The sequence below is a fragment of the Vipera berus genome (genome assembly GCF_964194415.1).
Source record: "Vipera berus genome assembly, chromosome: 1".
Classification (NCBI taxonomy): Eukaryota; Metazoa; Chordata; class Lepidosauria; order Squamata; family Viperidae; genus Vipera; species Vipera berus.
In genome coordinates, this window is record NC_138202.1 from 97,210,926 (window position 1) to 97,232,296 (window position 21,371).

The 21,371-nt window shown below is 43.5% G+C and overlaps 1 protein-coding gene across 1 annotated transcript in view; it reads left to right on the plus strand.

Annotated features, from left to right (window-relative positions):
- The window catches only part of LOC308673228 (synaptotagmin-9-like), a gene marked incomplete at both ends in the record, with an annotated part of 96,951 nt that overhangs the window by 39,700 nt on the left and 35,880 nt on the right, over positions 1-21,371 (plus strand). The window contains 1 exon segment of the mRNA XM_081336771.1: positions 17,386-17,725. Within this exon segment, the coding sequence (XP_081192897.1) occupies positions 17,386-17,725 (340 nt within the window).

Genomic DNA, 21,371 nt, shown 5'->3' on the forward strand with positions numbered 1-21,371 from the left:
CGCACTATCGGGCTCACGCAGCTGAGAAGAGGGCCCCGGCTGAGGGCTCTGCCAAGCCTGCAAGCCATCATCAGCCGGTTCGTCTTCCACACCCTCCTCCTCCCCCTCATCTGAGTCATCCGATACATCCGAGCCGGCTGCCGGGCCCACAGGCTGGCCCTGAGTCACAACACCATCGCAGTTCTGCTGGGCTCTTCCCGGTAGCCACGCATGGTGTAGTGTGTTGGGCGAGCAGGAATTTCGCCAGCCTGTGATGCCAGTCCCCACTGATGATGCGCCGGAGTGCATCTTTGGTCGTCCTTACCATCCGTTCGGCTTGCCTGTTGGTTGATGGATGGAAGGGCGCGGAGGTGGCATGCCTAATCCAGTTCGCCTTCAAGAACGCCTGGAAATCATTAGCGGTAAACTGAGGCCCGTTATCAGACACAATTACGTTGGGGAGGCCGTGTGTGGCAAAGAGCTCTGAGCACCTGGATTGTCCTCCCCGAGGTCATGTTGGGAACAGGGTTTACCTCTAACCACTTGGAGTGACTGTCCACCACTACCAAAAACAGTTGGCCCTGGAATGGCCCCGCATAGTCAATGTGGATGCGGGACCAGGGGGTGTGTGTGGCTTCCCACCGGTGCACTGGTGCGTGCGGCATTTCTGGCCTGGATCTCTGGCACGTGTAACAGGCCTTGACCCGATCCTCAATGTCCTTGTCCAACCCTGGCCACCAGAGGTAGCTTCTGGCCAGAGCCTTCATCCTGACCACCCCCGGGTGTCCCTCGTGTAAGGAGTCCAATACCCTGGCCCGTAGTACGGTGGGGATGATGACCCTGCTACCCCAGAGGAGGCAACCCTTGTGCGTGGAGATCTCGTCGCATCTGGTGAAATAGGCCTGGAACTCAGGCCCCGGGGATTTGCCCTGCCACCCCGTGCAAACCCATGAGTGCACCCTACCCAAGATGTTGTCTGTGGCTGTGTGGCTGGCAATGTCCTTGGCATGAACGGGACACTGTGGTAGTTCCTGTAGGGCTAGGATCTGTGTGGCTGGGGCTGGGTCTGGATCTGGGTTGTCTAAGGGAAGCCTACTTAGACCGTCTGCATGGCCCATCTCCTTCCCTGGCTTGTGCACCAGCTTGCAATTGTAGGCTGCAAGGAAGATGGACCACCGGAGCATTCTGGGGGACAGAATTTGGGGGTTGTCGTCCAGCCCTTGCCATCGCGGTGCTTGTTTGGTCGCGGTGCGGTGTGCGGTCTCGGTCGCGGATACGGTGACCGGCGTGGTCCGGTCGGCTGGTCCAGTCGGCTGGCGGCCGTGGGGGGGAGAGGGAAGGAAAATGCCTTTCCCTTCAGCTTGCGGAGCGCTCCCCGGTGACTTCAGCTCCTTGTCGGCAGCAATCCCATCCTCGTCGCCACTGTTGTGTAGTGGGTCCGACGCAAGGAAGAGACGCCAGCCGGTGTGTGAGTTCAGCTCTTTATTGGAAGGAGGCAGTGAACTGGGGGAATGAGGGTTACCTGGCCTCCTTAAATACCCGGCCAGGTAAGCGGACAGCCAATGGGGTTGGCCCTAGGTTTCCTGCCAAAACTGGGTTTTCTGCCGAAACCGTCCAGGCCAACGCCCCCTGGTGGCTGTTGCTATGCAGGTGCCTGCATACATAACACTAGATTTCAATGCATTGGTTCAACATTATTTCTGTGTTGCTAGGAGATATTTATTCTTTATTTTCACTGCAACTGAATGACAAAGTATATGCCTATATTTGAATCTATATGACAGTGAATACAAGAAATTATATTGCCTGATTCTAACAAATTACATTACCTAATTCTAACAAGTCCTGCTCTACAAAAGTTAGTAAAAATGCTCACCTGGGGGAATATGCAAACATCCTTCTTGTTTCTTCTTCAGGGATGTCAAACTCGCAACGTCACATGACATGTCGCAACGTAGCTTGACTTTTTCTCCATTGCTGGCAATGGGGTGGGCATGGTTTCAGCATGACACGTCTGGCCCGTGGGCCCGCAGTTTGACACCCCTCTAATCTAAGAAAGGAATTTCTGTTTATTTTGTAATGTGGCACTGAATGGGTCTCTTGGCCCTGTGTCTTAGCAAGCAAATGTTCCATTGCTCAAGTAATAGAATAAATGCTGACATTGAAATGTCTGTAGTGAAATGAGAGAAGAATTGGACATGATTGAACCAGATTATCCACTAACCACGAGCTTCTGTAATCCATACATTTTTTTAATCTGAAAACTAATTGTGTATATCTGTAGACAGCCACCTACTGGTTTTGTATTCTTTTCTTTATCATGTGACAATTTTGTTTTAAAAGCAAGTCATTCCTGCTCATTTTCGCTTTCTGTTTTGGTCTGTGCTTGCATCGGATCTCTCATTATGATCAGCTTGTATATTCCAAGGTTGCAGAGAATTTTTGTTTGGTGTAATGGTTAAGGCATCAGACTAGAAACCAGGAAACTTTGAGTTCTAGACCCACCTTAGACACAAAGCCTTGGGCCAATCACTTTCTCTCATCCCTAGGAAAGAGACAATACAAACTGCTTCTGAAAAACCTTGCTAAGAAAATTGCAGGAACTTTGTCCAGGTAGTCTCCTAGAATCAGACATGATTGAACAAAAGGGAAAACAGTTTTCATGGAGGACTGTGATACACTGGAACACTTCGGCTTTTGTGTTCTGCTATGTCATGGAATGGGATTTTACTTCTTGGCATTTGAATCCCATAGTCAATTAAGCCCCCTTTTCTTGGGCATTTTAAAGTATGAAATTATAGTTTCGGTTCCACATAATAAAAAATGTAAAAGCTAGTGCAATTCAGTCTTTACGTAAAAAGGAAGTTATTTTCCCCTAAATAATTTAACTTTAAAATGGGAAGTTAATCTTAAAATATGTAAGAATATGGTCATGGTGGACAATGATATTTTTCTTCTGTGCATCCTATTTCTTGAGAGTGGGAAATTATTTTTCATTTATATAAATATAGTTGCATTGTTTTGTTTGGTTTATTTATTTTACAGCATTTGTACACAGCCTACTTTGTGGGACAGGATGGCTCACCATTATGAAACATTATAAAGAGCCACCATAACATAAAATCATTAATAAAAACACAATAAGCTTCCAATCACAGTCATGAGGGACTCTCTAGCTGTCAACATTGTGGCTCTTGATCTACCACTTGAAAGCCTGACGAGAGGATGGTCATTGCTTTCCTGGCTCTGCTGCTGCCTGACTGTTAAGGGTAATTACGCAGCTATAAATTTCTCGGCTGAGACAGGCTGTAAAACCCTTCTGCCCTACATAAAGAGCAGAGAGGTACCAAGATGAGCAAAAGCAGCAAGAAATAGGAAACTAATCAGGCTTGCTTTCAAGCACCTTAGGCAGTCATATGCTGCAGCAGAAGCCACAGCAAGTTGAGAAACGAATCCAGCTAGATGGAGAATTTGGAAGTGTATTTAAACAACATGCCAAGTGCTAACAAAAAAATAGAAATTGTTAGGAAAGCAAGCAGCAGCCAGAGCAAAAAATCCAGCAATTTGCTATATTTAAGAGAGGACTTTAATGCTCCTTGCTCAGCCTAATTCCAGCATAGAGCTGAGAGCCATCAGTTCTACTATAGCAACTTCTGGCATGCCAGTCTGGCATGAATGTACTATGCAGATATCTGACCTGGTTCTTTGGTCTGCATCTATCTTAGGAGGTGGTAGGGTCTCACTTCTAAATTAAGGTCTGGATGACTTGGTTTGGGCAGAGAGGTCTTGGAGATAGAAAATTGGCCCATGGTTAGTTATCAAGGCTCCTGCATCTTAGAACAGGGCTTTTCAACCAGTGGTATGCGTACCACTGGTGGTACGTGAGGACCGGGCTGGTGGTACACGGTGTCGCCTTCCTCCCCCCTCCGCTCCTCCCCTTCCCAGCTCACTTGGTTGCAGAAAAAATGCTGCTTGGCGACGGCCTGCAGGAACCCTAGGCCGCACAAAGAGTGCAGGTGCAGAGCAAGGCCCCACCCTCCCCAGGGCCGGCCGTAAAGAATCGCCAGCTGATTGGCGTGTACAGCTGGCCCCAACCTCTGCCGATGGGCTCCAGTCCACAGAGAGCTCTCAGCGGGTTGACGGCTTCCTGGCAGCAGTCCCGGCCAGTGAGGCTGGGAGGGAAGTAGCAGACTGGCTCTGGGGCTGCCAGGGCTCAAGCGCCGGGATCAGCGCAGCTTTGCAGCTGATCAGCGCTTCTTTGGGGCTGCCAGGGCTGGAGCTCGGCGCTGATCCTGGTGCTTCTGCTGAGCCCTGAATAAGCACCAATCACCTGGAAAGCAGCACTGATCCTGGCCCATCTGCTGAGTCCGGAAGAAGCACTTATCACCTGGAAAGCAACATTGATCCCTGCTCACACACAAACAAACACGTGCAAGCAGTTACAGCTGAAGGCGTTTCAGCCTTCAACTTCGGCTCCCAGTGCGTGCCCTTGGCCGCTCCCCTCCACACCTCCAAACCGATCCCCACGCCAGCGTGTCTGACTCAGGAATTCTGGGAGTTGAAGTCCAGAAGCGGCTTGTAATTGGGTGATGCCGTTAAACTCTTGCGCTCAGCAGGAGGGTGTGCCACCGTGGTTCTTGCTCTCCGATAGACTGCGGGGACCACCACAGAGGGGAGGGTCATTTTGCGATGGGGGCGGGTGAGAGAGAGAGAGAGGAGGGGCAGTTATGGTGGGAAAGACGAAAACACTTCCAAGTGGCCTCATCATGGCTGCCGCCTCCCATTACAGGTTGTGGTTCTTTCGATCCTGGTGTGCAGCTCCGGTAAGCGGGCAGTTGAGCACGAGATAGTTCAGGGCATCCCCAGCTGCCCCTTTTCCTCTTGAGCCTCTTTCCGGTAACGGAGGCCTTCCCTGTAAGCAAGTGAGCTGGGCAGGAGCCCAGGCGACACCGGCGCTTGCAGCAGCGCAGACCCGAGGGCTGCTTCGTTCTCACTTGACCTATCGCAAAAGAGGGAGGGAAGGAAGGAAGGAAGGAAAGAAAAAAGATAGGGACAATGGGAAGGAAGGAAGGAAGGGACAAAGAAGGAAGGAAAGGGAAGGGAGGCTGGGCAGATTGCAGGCCCTTGCAGTGGCACCGACGCAGAGGGAGAACACATGCGAATAGGACAGATGTGCATGGCAGAGGTGCTGCTTGGGGCTGGAGGGTGATCGCACGTGCGAGCGCCCTCCACACCGGCACTGCCGCCAGTGCCTGCAATCTGCCTGGCCTCCTCTCCAGCCTGAGCAGCGCCTCTGCCATGTGTGGCTGTCCTGCTTCCGTGTGCGATCACCCTCCGGCCGCGAGTAGTGCCTCTGCCGTGCGTATTCCCAGCGGCCAGTCAGGAGGATTCCTGGACAGAGAGAGCAGACAGGGGAAACAGCCAGCACTGTGCCCAGCAAGAGGGACCTTGAGTTGGCTTAGCCGCCTCTCCAACGTCTCCCAGAGGCATCTCCAGCATCTTTCCTTCCAAAATTGAAGAGCAGCTGCAGTCTATCCCAACTTGAAAGGCAGGCGGGGAACGCAGCAGCCAGAGCAGCCCCTTAGCCCTAAGGACACATCTGACTTGGGAACCAGGCAGGCGGGTGGGCTGGCTCGAAAACCTGGAGCGGATCTCCCATTTGGTCTGCACAGGGAAAGCGGGACCAATTGGAGGAGAAGCTGCAGCCAGAGGCAGAGTCCGTGATTTTTTACAGGCTGGGGTCTGGGCATCCTAGCGCTGGACAATGGAAGGGAGGGAGGGAAGGAGGGAGGAAGAGACAAAGAAGGAGGAAAGGAAGGAAGGAAGAGACAATGGGAGAGAGGGAGGAAGGAGGGCACCCACCCCAGTCCCACCCCCTTCCACCAGAGACCCATGGATTCCCACATACACACAGGCACCCTGCAACCTTGAGTGATGAGCTCCCCCCCATTGACCTCACTTGTCAAAAGTTGCAAAAAGTGATCACATGACCCTGTGACCATCATAAGTGTGAATCAGTTGCCAAGCATCCAAATGTAAATCACATGACCCTGGGGATGCTGCAACAGTCATAAGTGTGAAAAAGGGTCATAAGTCACTTTTTTCAGTGCCATCATAACTTTGGTCACTAAGTGAATTGTTGTAAGTCAAGGACTACCTGTACTTTATCATTTTTTTTCCTTTTTTGGGGGGGTCAAGTTTTTGACAGCTTGTTGGGCGACTGGTGGTACTCAGACATTGCCTTATCCTAAAAGTGGTACAATGGGTGAAAAGGTTGAAAAGCCCTGTCTTAGAATGTCTGGGGCGCTGCCTTGTTTTTTTTACAAAATTGATTATGTTAATTTAGATCCCAGTGTAACCGTAATGCAAATGTTCTGCATTTTATATAAAAACTCTTTATTTTTCATGAATGAAGGGGAATATATGTGTCCCAGGATAATGCTGCAAGATCCAATCTGAGCCGGTCACCGAGACCAGAGTTTTGTCTCCCGAGTTTTGAACTCGTGCTTCAGGAAACTTCTCTCTAGCCTAGGTGGGTGACTAACCCAGACTGGATCCTGCATCTTTATTTTTTTCCATTCTTGTCCTGAGATTTAACCCTCCCCCAAAAGATGTTCTCCTTAATAATAATATATATTTGTCCATGTTTTCTTCATGTTAATAACCATTATAGAAAGTCACTAACATGTAGCAAAAAGGTAGTTATTGCCTTTTGCTAAGACTAATCTTCAGTTGGACTTAGCTTGTTTGTGGTTATATAGGGATTCTAGGCTGATCCCTCTTTTAACTCCACCCCAGGTTCTGCCATCTCTTTTCCTACAGTTCATTCTTTTTATACGAGTTGGTTTTTTTTGCTGTACACTGCCTAGAGTCACTGCTTATGAAATGAATGGCATATAAATTTGATAAAGAAATAAACATGCTCAATTTTAGAACAAGTTTTTGTATTTAAACTGTACCCAAACAGATAAACTGTTCACAACACACTTCAGCCAGATCTGCCTGCCTGCCTGCCTGCCTGCCTGCCTGCCTGCCTGCCTATCTATCTATCTATCTATCTATCTATCTATCTATCTATCTATCTATCTATCTACATCCCACCTTTATTATTTTTACAAATAACTCAAGCTGGTGAACATATCCAACACACCTTCTTCCTCCTATTTTGCCCACAACAACAACCCTGTGAGGTGGGATGGGCTGATAGAGAGTGACTGACCCAGCTGGCTTTCATGGCTAAGACAGAACTTGAACTCGTAGGTTCTCACTTTCTAGCCTGGTGCCTTTACCACTAGACCAGACTGGTTTATTGATACTTAAAAGAATAAGGCTTTTAGGCACAAATTGAGAGACACAGGTCTTTTTAAACTAATTTCATTACAGATAATAGAAAAGCTGTAATTGGAGTAAAAAGCTAGCAACTGTAAACTATAAGATTCAGACCACATATATAGTCCAGTGGTTCAGAGTCTGTATCTCTTTTTCCCATCTGTGCATGTTAAAGCCCTGAAGGTAGTCATTTCGTCATGGGAGGTATACTTGACATCTGTGTCTCAGTTCCAGGGCCTCTGTTCTGGGTTTAGGACCACTCACCATGGCCAACAATTCATCACAGCCAACTTGCAATGGGACAACTCGCTACAGGACAGTTTAACATTGTATTAATCATTTGATTCAGTTATTTTTATTCTTGGTGATCACATTTTTGTTGAAATTATTGTAACTCTTGTATTTCTGGAGTGACTTTCTTTATTTTATTATTGTTGGTCATGGTTCCATTAAAATTAATTTAACTTTTGTATTTATTGAATTGTCCTGTGGTGAGTTTCTCCCACAGCTGGTTGGCTGTGGCAAGTTGTCCCATTTTACTCTATTCCCAACCTTGCTTATTCCATCCCTAGCAGTTTGGCATTTCTGATAGTGCCAAGCTGTTTTATATTACTTGATGATTTTCGCTCAAGTGTATTGCTGACATTTGCATTCTCTCCCACTTTTCTTCTGAATGGGGCTCCTTACACTTCCAGCCAAAAGATGTATGCCATATTTTTTCACTCCATTAATAGAATTCTTTTTGGTAGGAAGATAAAACAATAAATAATGGGAAAACAGAAGAAGATTGTTACAAATGGAATAAGGCAGGGGTCAGCAACCTGAAACAGTGAAAGAGCCACTCGGAACCGGTTCCCTCAGAAAAGGAAAAACTGGGAGCCGCAAAAATTGTGTGCGCATGCGCGTACATGCACAAATGCGCAGAACAGGGTTTGACTGAAGAGTGGAGCCAAGGCGAGATATGCACCTACCCTGCATATTTGAATTGATTGGTTGAACTTTTTTAGTCCCGTTTTTTTTTGGGGGGGGACTACACATAGCAGAAGACTGGGAGCCGCAGGAGATGGCTGAAAGAGCTGCATGAGGCTCCGGAGCCGCGGGTTGCAGACCTGTGGAATAAGGCAACTGAGTTTCCTTCCTATACAATTTCATGATTGATGTAGGTTGGTTGGACAGCCTTAAACAACATAGGTTAATCTTCCCAAACGTGTGAATCCTCCAGATAGTTTGCAACTTATATTTTATCAGGACCTGAAAAGTTGCTGTGTACTGTACATTTCCCTTATTTGATCTATGTATAATCTGGCTTCCATAATATTTTGGCATTATCTTTGTTATCTCCCATTCGTTTCAGTTTTTGTAGCTTAAGAATAAGCAAAAGTTTTTAGTTATAATTAACCTAGATTTGTTCAATCTGTGAATCAATGATGGCTATTGAGTGTGAGGCTGATTTATGTTCATATGTAGAATGCTATTCTGTCAGACTCAAGGCAGTGTAACATTTTAATTAAAACCAACCTATTTTTCACCTTAGTTTTCCTTGGAGCAGTGATGAAACATTTGGCTATTGACCCACTTTTGACTCTGTTGATAATATGCAAACAGAATTTAACTGTATGCATGTCAAGGGCAAAGTCAGAAACTACTTACTTAAAGCCCATAGTTGTAGAAAAAGTTGAATTTAATTATTGTATATTAATCATTTTGTCCAGTCTAATTAGGAATATTCTAAATATCTAAATATAAATGCTTAACAGAATACTCCAGTGCACATCTCACAAGACTTATTGTGTTCAGTGAGATATACCAGACCAGAGTGCCTGAAGTTATAGTCTACTAGCTGAAGTAAGTTCCACTGAACTCAGTAGGCTGTTTTTGAGCAGGTATAAATGTGGTTTCACCAAGAGATGGTGTGGAAACTTCATTCAAAGAACACCTCAGAAATGCTTATGGGTTGGTTTGTTTGTTTGTTCATTCATTCATTCATGTATGTATTTATTTATTTATTTTCAAAGGTACATTTGTTTGTTGCAAGATGAGAGGAGAGGAGGTGAAGATATATAGTATACTGTCAGCTATTAATCCCATCTAGTGATCAATCCATCCCTTCATAGAAGAGCTGAAATAAAGAAGCTGTGTGAATAGAAAAGTTAGGTCATGAATAAGTAATATTGAGTATTCCTCATGGCAACCTATCAATTTCAGATTGCCCTTTCTCTTTTCGATGGGTAGGCACAGGGTAACCCCATTTTGTATCTTCTGACATTGGTATCTTTCACACTTTGCAAGGACAAAGGTCTGTCCATGCAGAAATTACTGCAGAGCTTTGCACTTGGTGTCTTTTTTCTCAAAAGATACTTAACAGCATATTCAATAACGTTTGGAATGGAGCAGGATAAAAAAAAATCAGCTGCAAGTGAGGAGAAATGTTCAGCATATGCAGCTTTTCTCTTTCAACAAGCAGTTTTCTTCTAAATATAAATTCAATAATATTTGACCTACTTGCCACCTTTTTTCAATTCTATCCATGTTATAACAAAAGGAAGGAAGGAAGGAATCTTCATTCTGAGCTGAGGTGTATTATGTCTATTTGTTTGTTTTAATACGTCACCGAGTGGGTCACACTCAGTATCATAATGTTCTCATCCTATAACCTAAATTTGGAGTCAATTTAAATGCTGCAAATTAGACAGGTTATCCAGAACATATGTTGCTTGTTTTGAGTTGTTTCTTCAGTTTCCCAAGTTCTCTGATAATGTGATGTAAAAGTGATAATGAATACTACTCATTCTTTGAGATAAAGATTGTAAGGACGAGAAGATAGCTTTGCAGAAATGCTTGCCAGGAAAAAGAAGATACAAGGAAAAAGCTGTTCATAAAACTGCAGCTTCAGCACTTGGCTCTGAGAACTATTAAATGTTGCTCATCAAGTTGTTTTGCCAAGTACTGCTTCACAGTTTTCCTGGGTATAATGAATTACTTTTCTAAATATCAACTGCTCCATGTGGCAATCCCAAAATATACTTTACTTGGCTGCATTTCTCTACCAGCCCCACTGTTTATGCAGTGCAATCTCTTGCAAAGGCCGTTTTCTTTATGCCATGCTCTGACCTGATTCAGTGACACTTATCTGAAAAACTCCATTGTACTTAAAATGCAATGAAGTAGGTGTGAAAATAGTCTTTCTCATTGTTTAATCCTATATGAAGTTGTTATGCTTAGAATATATATAGAATACTTGCTTCCAATTATTTTTAAGAGTGGAAGTGTGCTATATAAACATTTACTTTTCATTTGTATAGAAGATTATGGTTCACTAGCTTGACTGAGAACAGATGCTTACTGCAATCCTGTATAAAGATACCACATAGTAAAATAGTAATCTCCTCTGGTGTCCTATGAATACAGATAATCCTTGACTTGCAACCATTCATTTAGTGACCATTCAAATTATAATGACACTGAAAAGGGTGACTTAGGACTGTTTTTCACACTTGCAACCACTGCAGCATCCCCATGGACATGTGATCAAAATTTGGATTAATAACAATAATAATAATAGTTGGAAGGGACCTTGGAGGTCATCTAGTCCAACCCCCTCCTCAGGCAGAAAACCCTATACCAGGGGTCGGCAACCAGAAAAAGGAAAAGAGCCACTCGGAACCGGTTCCATCACACAAACAAAAAAGTGGGAGCCGCAAAAAGTGCGCGCGCACACGCATGCGCAAAAAATTTTTTGCGCATGCGCAAAATGGGAGGCACCTGCGCGGCGACGGGTCTCCCCTTTGGAGAGGTGCGCGCGCACCTCCGCCCGAACAGGCAGTGGCGCCGCTTGTTTGGAAAGCTGCCGTGGCCCGTTTGCAACGCTACTGCCTTCGGAGGAAGGCGGCAGCCTGCAAGCGGGCCGCAGCAGCTTTCCAAACGGACGCCGCCACTGCTGTGCAGTACACCTAATGTATAGTTGCAAAATGAACCATCAGTAGGTATGGTTTAATATCAGAGGTTTCGAATTTGGAGATTGGCACATATTTGTAGTTACAAATGGAATTCCTGCTGGACTCCAGCCAGCGATCTCGGAAGCAATTGTTTTAACAATTATCACATTTCAGTATCTCGAGATTTATTAGTTTTTTTCCTCTCAAAGGGGGATTTATTCTTAAGTGCCAATGTAAGCGGGTCAGCCGAGGCTTCCATGCAAAAAGGTTTGTGCTTAATCTTAAATAAATTGTAAACTATTTTACAGAAAGGGAGAGCTAAGTGAAAGTATTGGCTCTTTTCTGAGAAAAAAGTTCATTCGCCACTAACAACCCCCCCCCGCCGCATTCCAGTAGATACTTACAGAATTCTTTAATATTTTGGGGAAATCTTCAGTAGCCTATGTGTGAGCAAGATATATCTTATTTTCTAGTTGGGCGCTAAATAGGTGACATACGGGATATGTGTGTGCACAATTGTATTTCAATTAAAAACGACGAGATTTTCGGATCTCGGCAAACAGCAACAACAATAATTTTCAGCCGCCTTGCTGGAACCCTTTGTTCTCTCCGAGGTGCTTGGAAATAAGCAATCCCGCATTTCTGGGATTTTGGGATTGCTATAACTTGAAGGACAACTGAGGCCAAGTCTTGCCTCTCCCGTTATCTTCTCCGTTCATCCATCCCATCGGGTGTTAGAACTGAGTAGGACCCAGCGGCCAGGGGGCACCGGGGGCGACCAGTGTTCTCCAAGGCACCAGGTCCATTGGCAAGGGGGCGCACCAGTTGCTCCCAACAATCCCTTCCCCCCCATCTCTTCGTTCAGTCCGCTGCTCTGGTTCCCGTCCCTCAGGGGGGCCGTGAACAGTGGGCTGACGGAGAATCGCGTAGCCGGAACAGAAAACCGAGTTTGCAAGAGGCCATAACCTTCTGCATCCCGCTAGAAACCATTGGTGGCTGTTGTACGGCAGCACCTATAGACTCGCCCAGTCCAGCTGCAGTGGTCTCATGTGTCAAGTTCTCGGCCCTAGTGGCTTTTGTAAAGCAGGAATTGCTTCCAGCGGAGTCTTTTCCCTCTTTTTTTTTTACAATAAGTTTCTCCTCCCTCTCCCCTCCCTCAAAAATAGAGGGACCCGGGTGGCGAGGTACAGTTGAAGATCTAATCTGGCCAGGAGTAGAAATCCCGGAACTGGGACGGGCTTGGGCACAAGGTGGGAGGCAAACGGCTTCATCGATGACACCTCCTGTCTCGTGGCGCAGGCTAGATTGCCTCTCTTGGAATCCGTGCCTTTCCGGAGAGGCCAAGGAAACAACCCCGGCCAAGGGCCCCGCGCCCTCGCCTCCACACCCGAGAGTGCTCCAGCCCATCTGCAGCCACGTCTCCGCTGGTCACGCCTGCTACTTAGAGTTCCCCCAACTCAGTTTCCCAGTGGCTGTGTCCCAGAGCCGAGTTACGCTCGAGGGGCCGGTCTTCCTGACAACCCCCCCATCCCCATCCCTGGGGCTCCTGCCAGGGAGAAGGCGCGGGTTGGCAGCTTTAGCTCGGCGCCAGCCTCCTTTCTATTCGCAGACCTCGAGTGGATGGATCCCCGCTGTTCTCTCGGTTTGAGGCTTCCCCATCTCTCTCTCCCTGCCGCCCCGTCTGAGGTTGATGCTCTGGTAAATAATAAATCAGTTGGAAAACAAAAGCCGCTCGGATTTATGGTCCGAAGCGCTAATTAGAAACATCATTTGAGCAATAAACTTAAACACTTTCGAGCAAATGCCTGCGGAAAAGAGAGGGAGCGAGCCAGGAAGCTGGTCCTCACCTACAGCGGCCGCGCCCCGGTGGCTTTTAAAAGCCCGGGGCCTCGCCGGGAACGGAATTTTTAAGGGAGCGCTATGAGAGGTAAGATGGAGGATTTTCACCTGGAGGTTGCGGGGCATCTGGCAGCTTTCCAAACGAGCGGCGCCACTGCCCGTTTGGGTGGAGGTGCACACGCACCTCTCCAAAGGTTTGGAGAGCTGCGCGCGCACCTCCGCCCGTTCAGAGGTTCAGCAGGGGCAGGGGGGAAAGGGGTTCTGGGCCACACCTGCCGCTTGCATGGCCTGGTTCTGAACAGGCCACGGCCTGGTACTGGGCCGTGGCCTGGGAATTGGGTCCCCTGCCATAGAGCTTTTGGAATACTATTGCTGGCGGTGATTCTCTGGTGTGCCTTTCATTTAAGGTCATTGCAATGTATATCAGCTCAAGCCAAGATGCCACATATCTGTGGAGTTGGGAAGTCTAGGGCAAAAAATTGTTGCACTTCATATTTGTTCCCTTTTATTTTGCTTTGTGAAGTGTTTCAGATGTCTAAAGTGTATTGCTCATTTTCCCCCTTTCCTGTTTCTCTCTCTTTCTTTTTTGACTCTTAACAGTGTCTCTTCTTTCTCGTTCACATTATTCCTCTGGGAGAGAGAGAGAATGATGACAGTATATCACCAAAATACTGTTTCTGAATCTGTGGGAAGCCTTTAAACTGTTGTTTTCAATCTGCAGAGAAAATACATCTGCTAAGGTTGAGAAACACTGCTCTAGCCACTCTTGCCTTGATACAAGGAAAAGAAGTTTTAAAAAAGGAAATCAAACTTTCTAAAAACATATGTATAAACTCCAAATGCAGTTTCAAAGTAGCAACCCAGTTTTGTACTAAAGATCACTGGGTAGGTTAATGCCTATTTTTAAGGATGCGTTAAGTTATTGTACAGGATGCAGTACAGATATTTTTATCTATATACGTAATTAGTGTGAACACTCAATCCAGATGAGAACTTTCATGCATACATAGATGGAGAAACCTTAAAGCTTCCTTTTATCCAATTAGTTTTAGAATCTCACCTTCTCTCCCAATATGCAACCAAAAAAGGAAGGAAAAGATTTTTTTTTTAAAAAAGAAGATACTGTCCATTGTGGAGGTTCAGGATTGTTTTTCCACCCTCCCTTTTTTTTATTTGAATGCAGGGGTGTAGACACTTCTGAAACACAACAAGTGTGGAAAGGAAGTAGCACACCTTTATAATCTGTGTTCAGAAACAGCCTATCTCTAGAAATTGTAGAGAATATTTATAACTCGGGTTGTAGAGTTAGGCAGAGGTTTGTCCTCCAACTTTGCTACTTGGCTCACGGATGTCTCGTTACCAAACTAGGTAACATCTTCAGTTGGGTTTTGGGTGAAATGTCTTGTTTGTTTATATAGGTCCTGGGTGATTGGTCAGTCTTGTGACTGGTGGAATCACAAGTTTGATTGAGTCACAAGACTGTTTGAATCACAAGATTGATTCTGGTCCTGTGACCTCTGACTGGTTTTTGTGAGATGCAAAATTCCAACTGGTGAGGGGGTGGTCAGCTCTGTTGTTGATTGGTGATTCGGGTGATCCGCTTCCTTATTGGTTCGTATGCTAGTTCTAAGTCAGTGTGTTTTTTGATAGTCCCATTGGCAGAATGCCAGGCTAGATAACTCTATCTATTTATTACTCACGTAAACACAGGCAAAAATGAAAGTTTTCTAATTCTGGTTTATATCAGTAAACTATCCTTTGAGGTAGTTCAGATGTACATGGTAGTCCCCGTCTTATGTCTGGTCATTTAGCAACAGACCTAAATAAAGCTACTTATGACCTGAATTTGAAGCTCTGATGATCAAATCCCTCTGCAGTCACATGATCTCATTTTGGACACTTGGCAACCGGCCCGCATTTATGTGACTGTGATTATTTATTATTTACTGTTATTTACTTCTGGTTTCTGACAAAAAATGTCCTTTGCAGATTATCAGGTTACTTATTACCAGTTGCAGTATTCACTTAACGACTGCTGCAGAAAAGGTCATAAAATGGCTGTGCAGAAATGACCCACTTAATGATCAACACAACTTATTACCATAATTTCACACTCAGTTGCAGTCATAAGTCAAGAAACTACCTGTAAAGGCATACTATGGTTTAATCAGATTCAGACAATAGTTGTTTTAAATCTCCTTGTAGCTATGCTGGAGGACCAAAGAGAAATTCCTAAGTAGGACAGGCTCATTTACTAAACTGTGTGATGATTTTAAGTAGCATTTGTATTAGTGCTATTATTCAAGCAGGACTTCTGTAGAGTAATGAGCATAAAGCAGATACATACCACCTCAACAATGTGCTTTATGCAGATTCAGCGATGAGCTCCACTTTATGAAAATTCAAGGACAGATAACCCAGAGCGTTGATGCATGCAATCAAAATTTCATTGAAGTATAAAGTACTATAGCTCAATAAAACTCTTTAACACCTCTTCTATAAAACACACATCTTTAATTGAAACTAGACTACTTCCTCCAATTCACTCTTTGTGTCTCTTCAGCTCTATACCATTCTGGCAGCTGTTGAGACTGCTGACTATATCTAACCACCTTTGTGTGTGGGTGGGGGTGGGGCCCCCTCTCCTGTTTGTATTTCATTGATTTTCATAGTACAATCATGACTTAACTCTCTATGTTACATTTTTACAGGAGTTGGGATGGATGAACAAACATTTTAAGATTATATATAAAGTTCAAGGAGTCATGGCAAGTAGCAGTTCTTCACGAACATTGGCTGATCTCAAAAAATCTAAGCCAAGTTGGACCCGACTGTTATTTGGATTGGAGATCCCCAGAAAGCCTAGGCTGTAAACTGGACTGGGATGTTGTCCAAGCATCTCAGATGCAAAGTCCTTTCTATTCTTTTCAGCTCAGCTCAAGAGAGCCTGCTGAAATAGTGAATTCTTGCCTGGATTGAACTGCTTGGCGAGTGTGTGTGGCTTGTTTCACATGACTGACAAAAGTATTCATGCACATAGTTGTTTAGAAGTTTTGTTGGATGCATTTTTCCTGGCCTGAATGTTTCTATACAAAATATTTCTTTCCTGTTAACTATGTTAGCACTTCCCTAATTTGATTAATGTGGACAATTTTGTATACCCTCGTGAAAGATAAACACTGGTCTGATTAACAGATCAAGCTTATCTGTCCCTGTGTCTGCAAAATTCTATATTTAGACATCAAATAATGTTCTTGCATATTTACAGAGAAAACCAAACAAAAATCCATTTGCTTCATGACTATTCACCATTTTCTAAGTCAATCTTCTGAGCTGCAAATAAGCTGAACAGCAAAATCTCCCATCCGTTGAACATACTGAGATATGAACAGTTCTTTCCTCTTATGCATAGTCTTTCTTTCTGCAAGTGAATAAACAAAGCTGAATGTCTTCCCTTAATTAGAGTGTCCCATTTTATCAAAACTTTGCAACTCTGAGTGCTTGTTTCAGAACAGGTCAGGATATTAAACCAAGTTGAAGGCACTTTTAATATGCTAATTTTGTTAGCTATTATTTCCTGATTTTGGATGGAATACAAAGGATATTAGATTATTCCTGGTATGAAAATTTGCATGCAGAGATGAGAACATTTTGAAGTTTTGTATACTGATGTTTGCATTCATAAAGACTTCTGTATGACTGCAAGCCATTTTTTTTCATTGTTACTGCAAATCAATTATTAAGCATCTTGATTCTCTTTTCTCCCATTCGGTGGCAGCGGTCACATCAGTGATTTTACATAATTTACATTTAAACAATTTAGACATTAGAGTCCATTGGAGCTGGGCAGCTAATGAATTCAAATAAATAAATATACAATTTTTATGGCATAAATCCCGTCTTTGACTGTTACAGAGAGGTGCTAGTTGAATGCAATCACTGAATGTTGAACTCTGTAGGCTTTTAGATTGATCCATTCGAGTCCTTCGTATAATGAGGCAAGATAGCATTAGTTAAATGTACAGCAGAAATCTTTAATGGGGAAAAAAACATTAATGAGGCATTTAGAAGAAAAATGGCTTGGAAATAATCTTTTTTTTTTGGGGGGGGGACTTGCTCTGCACAAAAAAGGCTTAGTCCTGGTCTACATTAGGCATTAGGACAGGGGTAGACAACCATGCTGGCTCAGGAATTCTGGGAGTTGCAGTCCACGAGTCATAAAAGAGCCAAGGTTGCCTACCCCTGCATTAGGAGAACAGCATTTCTTTGAATGTTAACATGTATTATTTTATCTTCGTTCCAGATATCACAGTAAGTTTGCTGTCCTTGGTGGTCACCGCATGTGGACTTGCTTTGTTTGGGGTATCTCTGTTTGTGTCCTGGAAGCTTTGTTGGGTTCCATGGCGAGAGCGTGGCCTGCTAGGCAACAAGCAGGAATCCTTGAACTACACAGACACAGAGGCCAATGACCAAGAATATAGCGAGGAATTCCTGGGACAGCCGACTTCCTACCCTGACTCTTCCATGAAAATTAGCCACACTTCTCCAGACATTCCACTGGACGCTAAGGCAGGGGCCAAGGAGAACTGCGTGCACAATGTTCGGATGCATCGACAAATCACAGAGCCAACATCTTCTGCTCGGTCAGTACTCTGATATCTGTGTAAGGGTAATGAATGAGGAGAGCAAAAAGGTCAATTCTTACTACCCTTTTGTATCCTTAATCCCAAGGAGAAATATATGTGGGTAGGGTGACATTCCCTTCCCTATTGTCTTACATTTCCTTTATTTGATGGGAAGCATCAGTGTAGGGCTTCTAAGGATGATATTAAAGTACAGATTAGAAGATGCCTTGCTTTACCAAGTTTAGGAGCTGAGCCTGTAATTGGAGATGAACTAAAGAAATACAAATCTGAGCAAAGAGAAATGTAACTATGGAGGTGATAAATGAATTATATGCTTTTCCGTGGGCTTGAGCAAGATCCTATTCCTAAAAAGAAAAGGAAGCTAGCCAATAGAAAGCCAGTTGCAAAAGACAGAGGAAGAAAAATATGTAGTTTTACTGGATTAGGCAAAGACAAAAATTGAAAATTAGAAACAAATGGTGTTTTTTTTATAAAAAGAAAAATCCATTTTCCCATACAGAATTGGGCATTGAAAAGATCTAACGAAACTTGACAAATAAATTGGTTGGTTGGATTTATACATAGATTAAAACTTAACCCCATAAATGTTATCAACACTTTGATTCCTGAAGCTCTTGTATAGGGTCAGTGTCATCCACATGAATTTGCTGCTTTTATTTTTGTCCTGAGCAGCATTGTAATGCCGCCTATGGAGAAAAGAGTGGTACTTGTAACACAATGCTCTTGGCATCCTTCTGACTCTGCTTGACTCACATTGCAGATGCCAAAGTCTGTTGTTGTTAAGATTCTTTGTCATTTTACAAATCTCATTCATGGGAAATCACAGGGTATTCTAACTGGGGAGTTCTGAATAATGATTTGTCTGAAATATTTCACATTTGGGAAGAATGAGCTTTTTATTGAATCTCTGGCTAAAAAAGAATAAAATAAGCTTCTGGTGCAGGATCTCCCTCTTTCTCTCTCTTTATCCACTGTAACTGCATTTGGTGTTATAGACACAGCCATCTTTTTTAAAGAAGAAAAGAAGAAGAAGAAGAAGAAGAAGAAGAAGAAGAAGAAGAAGAAGAAGAAGAAGAAGAAGAAGAAGAAGAAGAAGAAGAAGAAGAAGAAGAAGAAGAAGAAAAAGAAAAAGAAAAAGAAAAAGAAAAAGAAAAAGAAAAAGAAAAAGAAAAAGAAAAAGAAAAAGAAGAAAAAGAAAAAGAAAAAGAAAAAGAAAAAGAAAAAGAAAGAAAAAGAAAGAAAAAGAAAAAGAAAAAGAAAAAGAAAAAGAAAAAGAAAAAGAAAAAGAAGAAGATTCATAGAAAAGAAAGGGCAGAAAATGGTTTAAAAAACATGAGCAAAAATCTTCTAATTTGTCAGATGGGATTGAAAACTATCACCAAAATCAATCTGCAATTGTTTCCCCCCCCCAAAAAAAAGTATGTGCAATGTGACCAGATGTGTAGCATAGCAATAGCACTTTAGGCTCATATACCACCCCATAGTACTTTACAGTGCGTTCGGGGCAATTTACAATGTAAGCATTATTTGCATATTGCCTTCAACAATCTGGGTCCCCATTTTACCATCCTCAGAAGAATGGAAGACTGAGTCAACCTTCAGCACTGTCAGGGTAGAACTCCAGGTTGTGGATAGAGTTTGCCTGCAATAATACACTTTAACCACTACACTACCAGGGCTCATTTGTATGGGACTGCAACCCCCTCCCTAAATGGGCAGAGCAAATTAAATCGGCATACTCAGTAAACATTTTGGATTAATGACTTACCCTCCCAGAAGATTGCTTATGAAATAAATCATTCCTTTTATAAAATGAATTGAGCCTGCATCTGTATACATTCGTGCAAACTGTTTGTTATATATGAACTACACTCTCACATACACATGTAGAAATGTGCATACACATTCACACAGAAAACATAAACCTATGCTGACACACTGTGTTAATGCACAGTAAGTCTCAGTCTGCTCAATAGTTTTAATCCCATCAGGTGGCATCTAAAAGGGAAATAAAAACAGGCAAGATGACAGTAATTGAGTCTCTACCCTGCTTTATATGCTTAGATGTCAAAGGGAGCAGGATCAATTGTAATGCCACCCACCCCCCACTATCTTACCTGTTTTGAACCTCCCATTCACTCTCATAACTATGCGCAATACCACAGTGAAAGACCTGTTTAGCTTGGTTCAATGTCACTGCGCATGAAGTGGTGTAGAAACAGAAGAAATCCTTTTATACGTTGTTCACAACAAAAAATGGGTTAATAGAAGACTTAACACTAGTCTCCAAGCAGAAAGGTACATATTCAAGCCTTACTTTGTGGTGAATCGCATAGGATTCAATGAATCCTACTCCCAGGCAAGTATATATAGGTCCTTTCAGTCAGAATGGTGGCCTCGTTATGCTCCTCTTTCATTCATTCACTTAAAACATTATATTGCTGACCTTTTTTCAGGCAACTCTGGGTTGGTATCAATAAAATCATTTTAAAGGAAGACTCTGTAGAGCAGGGGTGTCAAACTGCTGGCCCGCAGGCCGGATGCATGATCCGGAAGCTGCACCCACCCCATTGCCAGCAATGGCAAAACTGTCCTGATATGTTGCGCAATGTCATGTGACATCGTGAGTTTGACATGTCTGCTGTAGAGGCTCTCCACTAATTTCAGTATTTTGATTGTCTTCATTAGCATGGAAAGCCTCCAGCGATGGAGGAAGTGTTCCATTGGAAATAGTCATAAATGCAATACTAAAGAGTCTTAAAGGCCCATTTCACATGGTTGTTGTGAAAATAGGAAAGGTATTATACTTATTAAATAATGTAAATTATTCTTAATATAAAGTAATAAAGGCAGGTTTTCTTAAAAATCAAATGAATGAATAAATATACTTATGTGGCTTTTTTAAAATTTGTGATGTGTAGGAAAGAATGCAGCATTCTTTGGTGCTCACCCGTGAAAAGTCACTTTGCTGCAAGAATTTAGGGACACTGGGAGCAAACTTGAACAAATCAAAAGTGTGTGTGTTGCAGGAACAATCCTTCATTTACAGACCATGTATAGCAAGAGCTGTTTTCTAAACTAGACAAAATTGCCAAATGTAGTATGTGAAAGGAGCCCCAATTTAATCTTGCAAACTATGCTCATTTGCACATCTCTGCTGCGGTGAGTCCTGATGTTATCTCTGCAGAGATGTCAGCAAAAATAGAACAGGTTAATAAAACACTTGTGAGAATAAGAAATAGGAAGTGTTAGGTTTTAGCCACAGTTTTGATTGAGTGGGAGGCATGTGAAGTCACCAAGGGAGACTGACTGAATAAAATTACTGTATATCAAGGGGTACATAACAAAAAGGTGGGAACATGAAAGACAGTGGGCAGAACCAACATAAAATTTTTCCAGCCTATATAAAACCTGTGGGCTGAATTCCTATATTGCTGAAAATAACCAATCCCAAAGCTAATGAGACACGGCAAAAAGGATTATGCCAAGCATTCAAAACAGGTGCTTCGTAAAGCAAGTTTACGTTTCATTTATGTGCAAGCCCATTTTCTTGAAGTATTACAGCCACAACATCGTCTTGATAGGATTGCAACAGCTTTGATGGCTGCTCCAGCTGTGTGAAGCTGTGTGTACCCAAGACAGC